The sequence below is a fragment of the Pristis pectinata genome, chromosome 13 (assembly GCF_009764475.1).
Source record: "Pristis pectinata isolate sPriPec2 chromosome 13, sPriPec2.1.pri, whole genome shotgun sequence".
NCBI lineage: Eukaryota > Metazoa > Chordata > Chondrichthyes > Rhinopristiformes > Pristidae > Pristis > Pristis pectinata.
In genome coordinates this window covers 908,310-922,799 of record NC_067417.1, presented here as the reverse complement: position 1 = coordinate 922,799, position 14,490 = coordinate 908,310, and the positions used below count along the sequence as shown (strand labels likewise).

Below are 14,490 nucleotides of genomic sequence, written 5' to 3'. Positions count from 1 at the left end.
ACAGCTGGACTGACCACTGTCTAATCCACGGCGTCTGACAGACATCCCATTATCTCCCAGCCAGCGGGAGTCTGGGCTGATGTCTGCTCTCATGGGCACCAAAAAAGGCTCTGCCCATTATGTTTTGGAGACCTGGACCACAGGCAGCAGCACCTCAATAGGCGGTCTCCAGTCACTGGAAGCAAAGCAAACCAACATTAGTGTCGTGTCTGAGACCTGCATCCCCACCATGGCCTTGGTCACAATCGGTAAGCTCTGTTGGGGAGACACACTGTCCACATGCCTGACACCACTCTCCTGAAGGAGACCCTCTGCTCCCAGCTCATCACTGGAAGACAATTCCAGACAAAGGGATAGGTTCAGGGAGCTCAAAGCCTCCGTGAGGGAACACCATTCCCACTGACTGCCAGAAGTCTGCCTGTGATGGAGTGTTCAGGATGGAATTGAGAACCTTGAGGCCGTGCATCAGGAGCTCACAGAATCTCTGTTCCACCCATCAGTTGATGTACTGAGGCAGCCCCGGTCTTGTCTGTTCTGAGGTTCCACAGTGGGTAAGGAGGGAGGGGGGCTTGGTAGGACCACGAGGGTGTCCACCACTCATTACAGACAGACACTAAAAGCTCCCAGGGGTGGGGCTGATAGTGGTTGACGTCAAGAACTCTTCCAATGGAGATGATCAGTGCCTGACATGTGTGGACAAATGTTACTCCCCCTACCTCGCTCAGTCGGTGGGCATGAACAGCTCCATTATCCCAGGAGTTGTGATGGGACTCAGTGCAGTGATGAAGGAAGTGGCTGTGATGAAGCAGCTGAAGATGGTTGGGCCTTGAACCTGCCCTGAGCTATTCCTACACTGATGTCCTGGGGCTGGGATGATCTCCTCTCTCAGCTCCATTTTCATGTCCTATCCCCACATCCCTGATTCCCTTAATGTCCAGAAATTCATCTTGCTGTTTTCAAAGAACTCAGCGACTGAGCTTCCACACTTCTCTTGGATAGAGAATGCCAGACTCACCACGTTGTGTGTGAAGAAATCTCCCCTCATCCCAGCCTGCTGCTCATTCACAGACTGTCCCCTCGTTCAGAACCCCTTAGCCCCAGGGAACATCCCGCCTGCTGAGTCCTGTCAGAATTTTGTGACTTTCAATAAGATCTTCACTCATTCTTCTAAACTCCAGAGAATATGGTCCCAGTTGACTTGATCTCTCTTCATACAGCAAACCCACCATCCCTGGAGCTGGTCTGATGAATGGTCACTGCACTGTGTCAAGGACTCCCTTACCTCTGGAGACCAGAACTACATATAATACTCTAGGTGCAGTTCCACTAAGGCCCATATATTGGAACAAGGCATCTTTACCCCTCTATCAGATCGTTCCATAAAGCTTTCAATGGCCCATGTACAAAGCACACTCAGGTCCCTCTACCATCAACACTACCCGATCTCTCACCATTTAACAAATACTCTGCTTTTCAGTTTTATTCACAATACTGCCAGGTTGCCAAACCCCCACTCATCTTGTTGCTGTTCCCCTGAAGCCCCTTTACACGCCCCTCTGTACCCACAACCCCACCAGTTCAGGGTCACCAGTAAACATGGATACTTGGTCCCCTCAGCCAAATCACTGATATTGAACAGCTCGGACCCAGCACCGCTCTCAGTGGGACCTCACTAGTCACAACCTGACAGTCTGAGACAGACCCATTAATTTCCACTCTGTCTTCTGTCCAGTAAACAATTCTCCATCCATGTTGTACATTAACACCATTCCACCTGCTCCAACCTCCTGAGCAGGACCTTACCAGAAGTCTTGTCAGCATTCACAAACTAGTTCCCCCTTTATCTATTCTCAGTCACAACCTCAAAGAATTTCATCAGATCAGTCAAAGGCGACTTTCATAAATCTGCTCAGCCCTTTCTGTTCAATGAGTTCTGGTATTACATCCATCACTTATAGATTCCAGGACTTTCCTACCACCGATCCTGGGCTAACAGGTCGGCTGTTCTGTTTCCTGCCTCCATCCTTCCATGGGGCCACATTTGCTCCCTCCTGTCCACAGGAACAACTCCTAAATCTGTAGAACTTTGGAAGATAACTAGCCTCCACCGTCTTTGTAGCTGCCTCTCTCGAAACTCTGGGGTGTAGATCATTGGGCTTCGGGAGTAACAGTTCAGGCAGAAGGTCTCTGGCACGTTTTATTAGAATCTCCTGTTTCTCTCACCATTTCAGGTAGGTTGGTGTCTTCTTCCTGAAGATCACTGCAAGGTTGCTTGGTTAATTTTCTGCTATTTCCCCATTCCCAAATATAAATTCCTCTGTCATTGCAAGACTGAGCGATAACCCAGGACACTGGGACATGGATTGGAGAGACAACCATTCACCACAGATGCTGCCCATCCATCTGGGAGTTCCTGCATTCTGTCTCGGATTTCCAGCATCTGCATGATTGTACCTTGACACAACAGCGCCCCCTGCCGACCCACCACGGCACTACAGCGGGGCACTGACGAGCCATTGTGCGACAGACTGCAGTACCGCGGGCTGCTCTGCTCAACAGACCCAGTGTTTCCTGCTGGGACTTTCCAGAGATTCCAATATTCCCATCTGCTGTGTCAGTGATTCCAGGATTTCTTATTACAGAGGTATACAGCACAAAAAAAAAAGGCTCTTTGGGCCAAGTCGTCATGTTGACCAAGTTGCCTACCTGAGCCATTTTCCATTATTGTCACTTGTACGTACAGATCAATATCCCTCTGAATCTTCCCTATGCATGTACCTATGTCTTGTAAATGTTGTAATTGAACCCACCTCTACCACTTCCTCTGGCAGCTCGTTCCATATACCCACCACCCTCTGTGAAAAAGTTGCCCCTTGGGTTCTTCTTAGATCTTTCCCCTCACTTTAAACCTGTGTCCTCTTGTTTTGGATTCCCCTATCCCGGGGAAAAGACCGTGACAACCCACTTTATCTACACCACTCATGATTTTATAAACCTCCATAAGGTCACCCCTCAGTCTCCTTAGTTCCAGGGAAGACAGTCCAAACCTATCCAACCACTCCTTATAACTAAAGCCCTCCAGTCCCAGTAACATCCTCAAGAAGCAACAATCTCAGCAGGTCCAGCAGCATCTGTGGGAGGAAAGAAATTGTTGATGTTTCCGGTTGAAACCCTGCAGCAGCACTTGTTGTTCCAGATTCCAGCATCTGCAGTCTCCTGTGTCTCAACATCCTCAAGAAAGTTGACTGGATAGAGGTGTACAGGATGATAAGAGGTATAGATTGAGAGGACAGTCAGAGACTTTTTCCCAGGGTGAAAATGGCTAAAACAAGGGGGCATAATTTTAAGGTGATTGGAGGAAGATATAAGGGGGATGTCAGGGGTAAGTCTTTTTACACAGAGTGGTGGGTGTGTGGAACGCACTGCCGGCAGAGGTTGTGGGGGCAGATACATTAGGGACATTTAAGAGACTCTTAGATAGGCACATGAATGATAGACAAATGGGGGGCTATGTGGGAGGGAAGGGTTAGATAGATCTCAGAGCAGGATGTCAGCATAACATCATGCACCCATTCCAGTTTAATGACATGCTTCCTATAGCAGGGCGACCAGAACTGCACACACTAGCCCAAATGTGGCCTCACCAATGTAACATGACATCCCCACTCCTGTACTAAATATTCTGACTGATGAAGGCCAGCAAGCCACATACTTTCTTTACCACACTGTCTGCCTGTGTGGCCACTTTCAAGGGACTATGTACCTGTACCCTAGGTCTCTCTGTTCTACAACACTCCCCTGGGCCCTGCCATTTACTGAGTATGTCCTGTCCTGGTTTGTATTACCAAAATTAGATTTGTGTAGGGCAAAATATCGAAGTTTATGGAAGGCAGGCAGGTAACTGAAACCGAACCCCAGGGCAGCCCTGGGTTTAACGGAACAGTTTGGAGTTGAAAGGCTTCCCCTGGTTACCAATGACTGCTTGAGCCTCCAGCTACGAGATCAACTCCCACAGTTTAACTTCCGGTTAATTTTTCCACTACACAGACCACTTTCAGAGTCCTTGCTTCCCCTCAGCTCACTCTGCTGTCAGTCTCATGAACCCTCAGCTCCGCCTACGCAAGAAACAGGAGTTGGATTCTGGCCCTTCAAACCTGCTCCTCCATTCCTCAGCTCACAGCTGATCTTCCAACTCGCACATTTCCAGCACCAGCCCTTCACATCCACAGATCTGTCACTTGCTGCTCTGAATGAACTCAATCCACAGCCTCCGTGGTAGAGAATTTCAAAGATTCACCAGGATTCCCCACTCTCTGCAAAACTCATCTCAGTCCAAAATGGCCAATCCCTCATCCTAGACTCCTCCAGCGGGGGGGGGGGAACGCCCCTCCTGCATCCAGCCTGTCCAACCTTGTGAGAAATCCGTAGTTACAATGAAATCTCATTCTTCTAAACTCAAGAATGCAGTCTCAGCCTCCTCAGTCTCTCCTCGTACGGTAAACCCACCACCCTGGGGCCAGTTTGCTGAACCACTGCAGCATCCCCCCCTCCCCAGGAAAAGTACATCCTTTCCCAGGTACGAGGCCAGCTGAACTCAATAGTTCAGATGAACTCTCACCAGGGTCCTGAGCAAGACAGTAAGACCTCTTTACTTCTGTATCCAAGTCTTCTGGTAATGTCTAAAACATCACTTGCCACCAGTCACTTGCTGCACCTGCACGTTGGCCTTGACTGACTGGTGTACCCAGGTCCCTTTTACCATCAACACTTCCCAATCCCTCACTGTGTAAAGAATCGCTGTTTTCCAGTTCTGTGCAGTGGTTCAGCTCACATTCTCCACAGTATATTCCACCTGCTCCATCCTCACCCACTCACCACAATCCCACCTCGTTCAGGATCGTCAGCAACCTGGAGGTATGACATTGGGTCCCTTCAGCCACATGGTCGACATGGAGCAGCTGAAGGTCAGGCCCCGATCCCTGTGGAACCTCAGTGCTCACAGCCTGACAACTGCAGCTTATCCCCATTCCTGTCCGACAGTCAATTCCCAGTCCACGTCAGTGCATTCCCCACAGGTCTGTGTGCTCTAGCCTTGATGGATGGCACCACATCTACTCATCACATCCTCTGAAACCTCCAGCAGGTTAGGTCAATCTCACCTTCCTTCCTGGGGCAGATACATTAGAGACATTTAAGAGACTCCTAGATAGAGAGATACATGAATGATAGAGAAATAAGGGGCTATGTGGAGGGAAGGGTTAGATAGAGAGCGGGATAAAATGTTGGCACAACATTGTGGGCCGAAGGGCCTGTATTGTGCTGTAATGTTCTACGTTCCATAAATCCCTGCCAGTTCTGCTCAGTCCTGTTATAACATCCTTGATGGTAGATCCCAGCATGGCCCTCACAACTGACACAAGCTAACGGGTCGGTAGCTCCTACTCTCTCTCCCTCTTTTCTTAAATAGCAAGGTGACATTTACTACCCACCAGTCCGCTGGAACTGTTCCAAAACCCTGGCAGATGATAACGAGAGTACCCACCACGTCCACAGCCAGCTCTTCCGAACTCTGGGATGTAGATCATTGGATCCATGGGATTCATCAACTTTCAAACTCACCAGCTTCTCTGGAACTGTACTTTTTCCCTCATTCATAATAAGCCATTACTCCAGTATCTTCTTCCGTGAAGCAAGTACAAAGTATCTGTTTGTCTGCCACTTCCTGACCTCCCACGAGAACCTCTCCCCTGTGTCAGGGGTCCATACTGGCACTTGTCTGTCTCTTGCATTCTCCCTTCCCGGATAGCCCACCTCACCTTTCCCTATCAATTCCTTGGTCCTCCTTTCCCGAGTTCCCAACTGCTCCCAACCCACAGAGCCACCACTGTTCCTGCTAACTTCACAAGCCTCGTCCTTTCACTTATTGCTAATAATTTCTCTGCTCAGCCACAGATGAATCACTTTTCCTTCTGAGTTTTTGTGTCTTGAAGACTTTTCTTTCTTTTGCAACTTATGCATTAGTTATTTAAAGAACTATAGTTATTTAAAGACATTTAGTCAGCCATTGAGAACATTAACGGTGGATTGACAATGTCCCTAAGGCCTACACCACTCTCAAACCCTCACTTTCCTTTGCTTACAATTAATATCCCAGTTTTGGATTGAATCCTTTCAAATTCAAACTCATTGTAAAACCCTGTCACATTATGATTAACCTTCCTTTGTCATTTCACATACATGATCCAAAACAGCTCTCTCCCTGCTCAATTCCTCAACACACTGACTCAGAACAGCACCTCACACACCCCAGGGATTGGCCTCCACTGCATTGCTGCTAACCTTACTTGTCAGAAAGTGGGAACACAAGTAGCCAGGGTGGTAAAGGCAGCGCACGGTACACTCCATCAGTCACAGGACCGAGCACTGAAGTGGGGAAGTCACGTTGCAGCTGTAGAACACTTTGGTCGGGCCACACACGGAACACTGCAAGAGGTTCTGGTTGCCCCATGACAGGAAGGATGTGGAGACTGTGGAGAAGGTACAGGAGGTTCACCAGGATTAGAGGGCATGAGCAGGAGACCTGATAGAGGTTTATAAGAGGCATAGATAGATGGTCAGAGTCTTTTCCCCAGGATGGAAATGTCAAATACTAGAGGGCATGGGTTTAAGGTGAGGGGGGGAAAGTTTAAAGGAGATTTGTGGGGAAGTTCTTTTATTCAGACAGTGCATGGAACACACCGGCAGGGGAAGTCATGGATGCAAATACGACAGCAATGTGTAAGAGGTATTTATACAGGCACATCTACAGGCAGGAATGCAGGGCCGATCAGCTTAAATTTGCATCAGTCAGTACAGGCATTGTGGGCTGAACGGCCTGTTCTGTACCGTTCTGTGTTCTATGATTAACCTTGTCCTCGGCACCTCTGAACTTCTCGGTTAAACCATGCTCCACATCACCACTGCTAGAAACCTGTAGGTAACTCCCCGTCACGTCTCTGCCCCTTGATCATCTAGTTATAACTGCAGGGCCAAGACCTCCTCCCCTGCACCGGTCCCCGACCCCTCCTCCTCCGCCCACCTCCTCCTCCTTTGCCCACCTCCACACCACCAGCTTTCCCCTCTGCCCGTCCCTCCTAAATTTCAGCAGCCCTTGATCCCTCAGCTCCATCTGTGGTCACCCTGTGGCACGTGTCTGTGATGACAATGAGATCAGATCCGTTCACTTCCGTTGTGCCTGTCCTTCACCTCCCTTCCAGCAAATGCTGTGAGTGTTCAGAGACAGTGCCTTTAATTTTGCCATTGGAACATTTAGTCTTCCTTGTGCCTACCAGCAGTGCGGGACCGGGTCAGAGGCTGCGGTCTGCCCGAGCCTGCGGTTTGCCAGTGACCTCTTCCCCCTCCCGTCTCCCCTTTGCTTCATGACTCAGTTCTAAGTTCTCTGGGCATTTCAGTATTTCCAGCACCGAGAGAGGCCACTGGGGGAGTTGCTGAGGTTCCGACTCTCCCGGTCTACAAGCCTCTGACAGCAGCTTTAATGTGGCCAGTTACATTTCCAAGGCTCGGACCTGGGGATGTTCAGACATTTGCTGAGTTTTTCACAGCCCGGAGGGCTCCAGTTCTGTTGGAGAGAAGGAGAGTCTGATTATCCACTGCACAGCACGGCTTTTCCCATCCTGTCCCTGGACGTCCCACCTGCAGACCCCCAGCCCCACAACAGGGGGTGGGTTCTGGGCAGACCCCCACCCTCCCCCCGGCTGAGGGCTGCAGGTCTACCAAGGCAACCTGGGGTGTGAGAGAGGGGCGGGGGCAGGAGAGGGTGGGAGGGGCCGCGGGGGGGGGGGGGAGGGGGACGGGGGTGGGGACGGGGACGGGGACTCACCATGACGGCCCGGTCACAGACGTTGAGCTGTGGCTCCCCAGGCACCAGCGAGGATCTGTGATCCGAAACCACCAGCGAAATCCGGCTCATTGCCTCCTCGTACTCCCCGTGAGAAAACCTGCAGTGGGGGGGAGCAGAGGGAGGTGAGTTGGGGGGGTTGAGTGGGGGGGTTGAGTGGGGGGGTTGAGTGGGGGGGGAGGTGAGTGGGGGGAGGTGATTGGGGGGAGGGGGTGGGAGGGTGAGGTGAGTGGGTGGGTGAGTGGGGGGGAGGTGAGTTGGGAGGTGAGTTGGGGGGTGAGTTGGGGGGTGAGTTGGGGGGGTGTGTGCGGGTTGTGGGGGGGTGAGTGGGGGGGAGGTGATTGGGGGTGTGAGTGGGGGGGAGGTGAGTGGGAGGGTGAGTGGGGGGGTGAGGTGAGTGGGGTGGGTGAGTGGGGGTAAGTGGGGGGGAGGTGAGTGGGGGGAGGTGAGGTGAGTGGGAGGGTGAGTGAGGGGGAGGTGAGTGGGGGGGAGGTGAGGGGGAAGTGTGGGGGGGTGAGTGGGGGGGAGGTGAGTGGGGGGGTAAGTCGGGGGATGTGAGTGGGGGGGTGTGAGTGGGGGGGTGTGAGTGGGGGGGGTGTGAGTGGGGGGTGTGAGTGGGGGGAGGTGAGTGGGGGATGTGAGTGGGGGGAGGTGAGGTGAGTGGGAGGGTGAGTGAGGGGGAGGTGAGTGGGGGGGAGGTGAGTTGGGGGGAGGTGAGTTGGGGGGAGGTGTGGGGGGAGGTGAGGGGCGAGGTGAGGGGGGAGTGCGGGGGGGGAGGTGAGTGGGGGTGTGTGGGGAGGGGTCAGTGGGGGGGGGGGGTGGTGTCAGTGGGGTGTGCAGAGTGCAGCCGGCCAGGTTCACACTTCTGATCCATTTGGTGACACCAGTTGTCCTTGAGCCCCAATAACACACCCCACCCCTGCACCCCCCCAACCTCAGCACAGACCACCCAGGCCCTCTCAGGTGGGTACTAGGTCTGTACCGGGACCAATGGACGGAGACCCCCAGTCCCCGTCCTCACCACAGCCGGCACTGCTCCCCATCCTGGTTTGTCAGGGGTGGGAGGGGGTGTGTGGGGAGGGGTTGCGGGGGTGTGTGGGGAGGGGTGTGTGGGGAGGGGTCGCGGGGGGTGGTGGTTTGTATGGGGGGGGGGGGGGTGCTGTATAGCAACAGGCCTCACTGGGACAGATTCCCCGCCGGCTAGACGCTGGGTGGAGGGAGAGCAATCCCGACAGCCGTGGGCAGCCACTGCCTGAGGTACAGCGGGAAACCCCAGCCTCAGACAGTCCGTGGAGAGTGCACGGTGTTACCCCGGACACCACGGAGTTACCTCGCCCCTCGCTCCCCCTCACCTGATGGGGTACTTCTCTCCAGGATCACGGCCAAGATGGAAGAGCAGTGGTTGAATGGAGTGATCCCTTTGATCGTGAGTGGTAACGTCTGTCACGTTTTGTCCCGGGCAGAAATTAATTCCCTGAAATGAAAAGGAAGCAGGCATGAAATATCTCAGGGGGATAAAGGTGGATAGACGCCCGGGCCCAATGTGTCCCAGGCCCCTGGACAGCAGGCTGCGGCTGTCACAGGGACATTCAAGCCTTCACAGTTCACAGGCCAGGTTCCAGGTGACTGAAGGATGGCAGATGTGGTGTCTGTGTTCAAAGGCAGAGGGATAAACCTGGGAACTACAGGCCGGTCAGTCTCATGTCTGAGGCCTGTTGGCAAACTGGAGCCAACCTTGGTGATTGGAGGCAGCGGGTGGTGGGAGAGGGTGTCTGTCTGGAAGTCTGTGACCAGTGGTGTACGCAGGGATTGGTGCTGGGGCCTCTGTTGTCTGTCATATATGTCAATGACTTGTATGAGAGTGTAGGTGGTTTGATTAGTAAGTTTGAGGATGACATGAACATTGGTGGAGGTGTAGGTAGTGGAGAAGGTTGTCTAAGGACACAGAGCGACACAGATCAGATGGAAAGTTGGGCAGAGCAGTGGCAGGTGGAGTTTAATCCAGGCAAGTGTGAGGTAATGCACTTTGGGAAATTGGAGTAAATGGCAGGGAGCTGAGGTGTGTTAATGCACAGAAAGGCCTTGGGGTGCAAGTCCACAGCTCACTGAAAGTGGTGACACAGGTGGATAGGGTAGAGAGGAAGGCATGGGGAACGCTTGCCTTCATGGGCCAAGGCCCTGAGTATCAGAGTTGGGACGTCATGTTGCAGCTTTAGAAAACACTGGTATGTGGAGTATTGTGTACAGTTCTGGTCTCCACACTGCAGGAGGGATGTGGTAGCAATAGAGAGGGAGCAGAGAGATTCACCAGGGTGTTGCCTGGAATGGAGGGCTGTGGTTACAAGGAGAGGTTGGACAGGCTGGGTTTGTTCTCACTAGAGTGCAGGAGGATGAGCGGTGACCTTACAGAGGTTTATAAAACTAGGATGGGCATAGATAGGACAGGTACTTTCTGTGCTGTACAATTCTGTGATTCCAGGGAGATGCTGCTCAGAGGTTTCCCCAGAGAGCAGGTCCAGAACCTCTGGCACAGGATGAGGTGATGGTAGAGAAGGTGGCATGGGGATTCTCTGCTTCAGGGAGATGAGGAGGAATTTCTTTTGGTGGATGATGGGTTCTCTGCTCCAGGGACCTGCGGGTGGTGAGACACTCAGTCAGGCCTTGCGACTACAGCAGCATTGAGGGAACGGATACAAAGTGAGAGAATAGAACTGGGGCCAAAGATCAGATCAGCCACCGCCTCAATAAATGGCAGAGCTGGGGTGGGAGTCAGGACTGTGGTGGTAACTCACTGGAGTCCAGAGTCCTATGTGGGAGATAATGGAGGAACAGGATCGTGGTGGTAACTCACCGGAGTCCAGTGTGGGAGATAACGGAGGAACAGGACTATGGTGGTAACTCACTGGAGCCCAGAGTCCTGTGTGGGAGATATTGGTGGAATAATCTCTACAAGAGAAGTATGAAGGGGGTTTAACATCTTTGAGAGTGGATACATACCCGGAGTCAGATGAAATGTATCCCAAGCTGTTCAAAGAGGGAAAGGGGGGGAAATTGCAGAGCTTCTTACCATCATTTTTCAACCCCCACCCCTGGCTACAGGGGAAGTGGAAGGGGGTGGAAGACTGCTGATGTACCACTGTCAGGAAGGGGTAAACAGTGATTCTGGGCTAATTAGTTGAACTTCAGAGGTGTGTGAATTAGAATCACAGAGCACTACAGCACAGAAACAGGCCCTTCAGCCCATCTAGTCCATGCCAGCCTGGTTTCCTGCCTAGTCCCATCTACCTGCACCCAGACCATATCCCTCCAAACCCCTCCCATCCATGTATCTATCAAAACTTCTCTTAAATGTTACAACTGAACCTGCATCCACCACTTCCACTGGCAGCTCGTTCCACACTCGCACCACCCTCTGAGTGAAGAAGATCCCCCACAAATTCCCCTTAAATATTTCACCTTTCACCCTAAACCGATGTCCTCTAGTTCTAGTCTCACCCAAGCTGAGGGGAAAAAGCCTGCATGCATTCACCCTATTTATACCCCTCACAATTTTGTATAGCTCTATAAGATCTCCCCTCATTCTCCTGTGCTCCAGGGAATAAAGTCCCAACCTATTCAACCTTTCCCTGTAACTCAGGTCCTCAAGTCCCACCAACATTCTTGTAAATTTTCTCTGCACTCTTTCAAGCTTATTGATATCTTTCCGGTAAGTAGGTGACCAGAACTGCATACCGTCCTCCAAAGTCAGCCTAACCAAAGTCTTGTACAAGTTCAACAGGCTGAATCTGTTCTCCCTGGAGAGGAAGAGGTTGAGAGGGGACATGACTGAGGTGTAGAAAATTATGGGACATAGGTAAGTCAGACTGCAGGCAACTCTTCCCCATTTCAGAGCTCAATAAAACTAGAGGTCATAGGTTTAGGGTCAGGGGAGATTTGGAGGGGATCTGAGGGGGACTTTTCTCACCCAGAGAGCGATGAATACCTGGAACGCAATGCCCGAGAGAGTGGTGGAAGCAGGGTCACTGACAGCGTTTAAGACAAGTACAGATGAGCACTTGAATTGCCCATAGAGGCTGTGGGCCAAGTGCTGGGAGATGGGATGGATGTGGACGGGAGCCCAGTGGCCAAAGTGGGCCTGTTTCCCTGATGTACATCTCTGTGGGAGGGGAGGAACACAGAACCCTGGGGTTACCGATCCACACATCCTCAGGGACAGCGGGACGCCGATTTGGTGGTGAAAAGGGCAGGCAGGAGATTTTCATATCTTGGCTGATGCACAGAATATGCGATCAGGGAGGTGATACTGGAACGGTATTAGACCACAACTCGAGTACTGTGAACAGTTCTGATCGCACCTTACAGGAGAGGTGGAGAAGTAGAGGCACGGGGGAAGCTAACCACGATTGTCAGAACTGGAGACCTGCAGCCAAGAGGAAGGTTTGGAGAGGTTGGCGCTGTTTTCAATGGAACAGAGAAGGCTGAGAGGAGCCTTGGTTGAGATGTATAAAGTTATGAAGGGTCAAGGTGGGGTAAACAGAAAGGACCAATCAGTTTACAGAGGTGTCAGAAAGGATTAAGATAATCGGTAGAAGGATTCGAGGGCAGAGGAAGAAAGTCCTTTAGTGCAGAGGTGGTGGTTCTGGAACTCGCCGATGAACGGGGCTGGGCAGACACCTCAGCAGTTAAACAGTGCTTGAGTGTGAACACGAGGAGCCTGAGCTACAGGGCGACGGGCCTGGATAGTGGACGTGGATGGTGGTGGAAACCTGCTCCAGGCGGGAGTCTGCTGTCCCTTCCCATGGCTGTGCCCCTGGATTCACAATGTGGTCAACTCCTGCCCTCAGACTTGGCTCGAGTCTGACCAAGGATCACAACACACACCAAGTCTGGTGGCTTCACGTTCAAGTACATTCTGGCCACCCCACTTCACATCCTCGGCAGGTGCCTGCATGTGGCGTTTGTGAGGGGCTGGTTAAAGACATATCTGGTGGTACATTTCAATCTCATGGACTGTAGGGGATTCACTGTCCATCTCCCCTCTCCACATTCACCAAGACTTCCTCCACTGTCCTTCCCACCCACCTACAGTCTGACTACTCCTAGCCCTGGTTCCCTGCATGGAGACCGACTCACCTGCTGCAGTTCCTCCCAGGAGTTACTCCAGGTCCAGTAATGTGCCTTGTACATTCCAAGCCGCACAGCCATCAACTCATTGCCTCGGTAGTAAAACACTGGCCTGGAGAGCAAGACAAAGGGCAACCCAACGCTGAGCGTTTACCACAGCTCCGAGAGCCCCTCAGCAGTGCCCACGGCACATGTGTTACGCACACGGCACATGTGTTACGCACACTGCACATGTGTTACTCACACAGACAGCACAAACCCAGAGTTATGAATCAAACCACCCAAAATTTAGGAAGTAGGCAGGACTTCAGGAGCACAAATACATGAACTGTACCTGACTTATCAACCTCTGGGTTTGGGTTGACTCCAGCCCAGAACAATGGGACCAGTGTGTGTCTCTGTGTTGGTCAGAAACTATCCAGTTACTGGGGCACAGGGGTTAAACATGGACCCTATTTCAGCATTGATTATCTTCCTCAAATATATTGACATAGTCTTTGCCCCAGGAGTGTGTGACGGGACGGTGCAGAGGGAGCTTCACTGTGTCTGACCCCGGGAGTGTGTGATGGGATGGTGCAGAGGGAGCTTCACCCTGTGTCTGACCCTGGGAGTGTGTGACGGGACGGTGCGGAGGGAGCTTCACCCTGTGCCTGACCCCGGGAGTGTGTGATGGGACGGTGCGGAGGGAGCTTCACCCTGTGCCTGACCCCGGGAGTGTGTGACGGGACGGTGCGGAGGGAGCTTCACTGTGTCTGACCCCGGGAGTGTGTGATGGGACGGTGTGGAGGGAGCTTTCCTATGAATGGAGCCTGTGCTGTGGGAATGTTTGATTCTGACCTGGGGACTTGTATGAATAATGTTCTTTCCCAGTTCTGTCTCTGATGTCTTTCCCCTCCCTCACCACTGTTTTTGGAAGGTAACAGCTTTTCTTTCCCCACATCCGGCCCCATTACCTGTCGATGACCTTATTCTGCAGGATCACAGGAGAAAGATCAATGCCATCCAACTGCCGGTCAGTGGGGGGTTGGAGCCCAGCGAGACTCAGGCTGGTGGTGAACAGGTCCATGACTGTGCCCAGCTGCTGACTGACCTGGAATCACACATCACAGCATCATAATCTCCATCTGTGCATCTGCACCTGTACGTATGTATGTAGATGTAAATATGTGTGTATTCATACATCTAACTACGTGTGGGTACATGTAACTGCATGTGTGTGTACGTATGCCGGACAACCTGTGTAACTGCGCATATGTGCACATGTAACTGTGAGTGTGTGCATGCATGTGTCTGTGTACACATAACTGTGTTTGTAACTGCACGTGTGTGTGTGCATGCGCGCGCACTGACCGGTCACTCTTGAGTCAGAGTTATATGCACAGAAACAGGCCCTTCAGCCCAACTCATTTATGCCGACCAAGGTACCATTTGCCCACATTTGGCCCATATCCCTTTAAACCCCTCCCATC

At 52.1% G+C, this 14,490-nt stretch overlaps 1 protein-coding gene across 1 annotated transcript in view; it reads right to left on the bottom strand.

Annotated features, from left to right (window-relative positions):
- Positions 1-7,271: 7,271 nt before the first annotated feature.
- Positions 7,272-14,490, bottom strand: part of galns (galactosamine (N-acetyl)-6-sulfatase) — a 36,420-nt gene continuing 29,201 nt past the window's right edge. The window contains exons 10-14 of the mRNA XM_052028631.1: positions 13,975-14,111; positions 13,031-13,133; positions 9,250-9,371; positions 7,880-7,997; positions 7,272-7,618 (exon numbers count right to left, since the gene is read on the bottom strand). Of these exons, the coding sequence (XP_051884591.1) occupies positions 7,532-7,618; positions 7,880-7,997; positions 9,250-9,371; positions 13,031-13,133; positions 13,975-14,111 (567 nt within the window). The 3' untranslated portion in view covers positions 7,272-7,531. The remainder of the gene's footprint in view (positions 7,619-7,879; positions 7,998-9,249; positions 9,372-13,030; positions 13,134-13,974; positions 14,112-14,490) is intronic.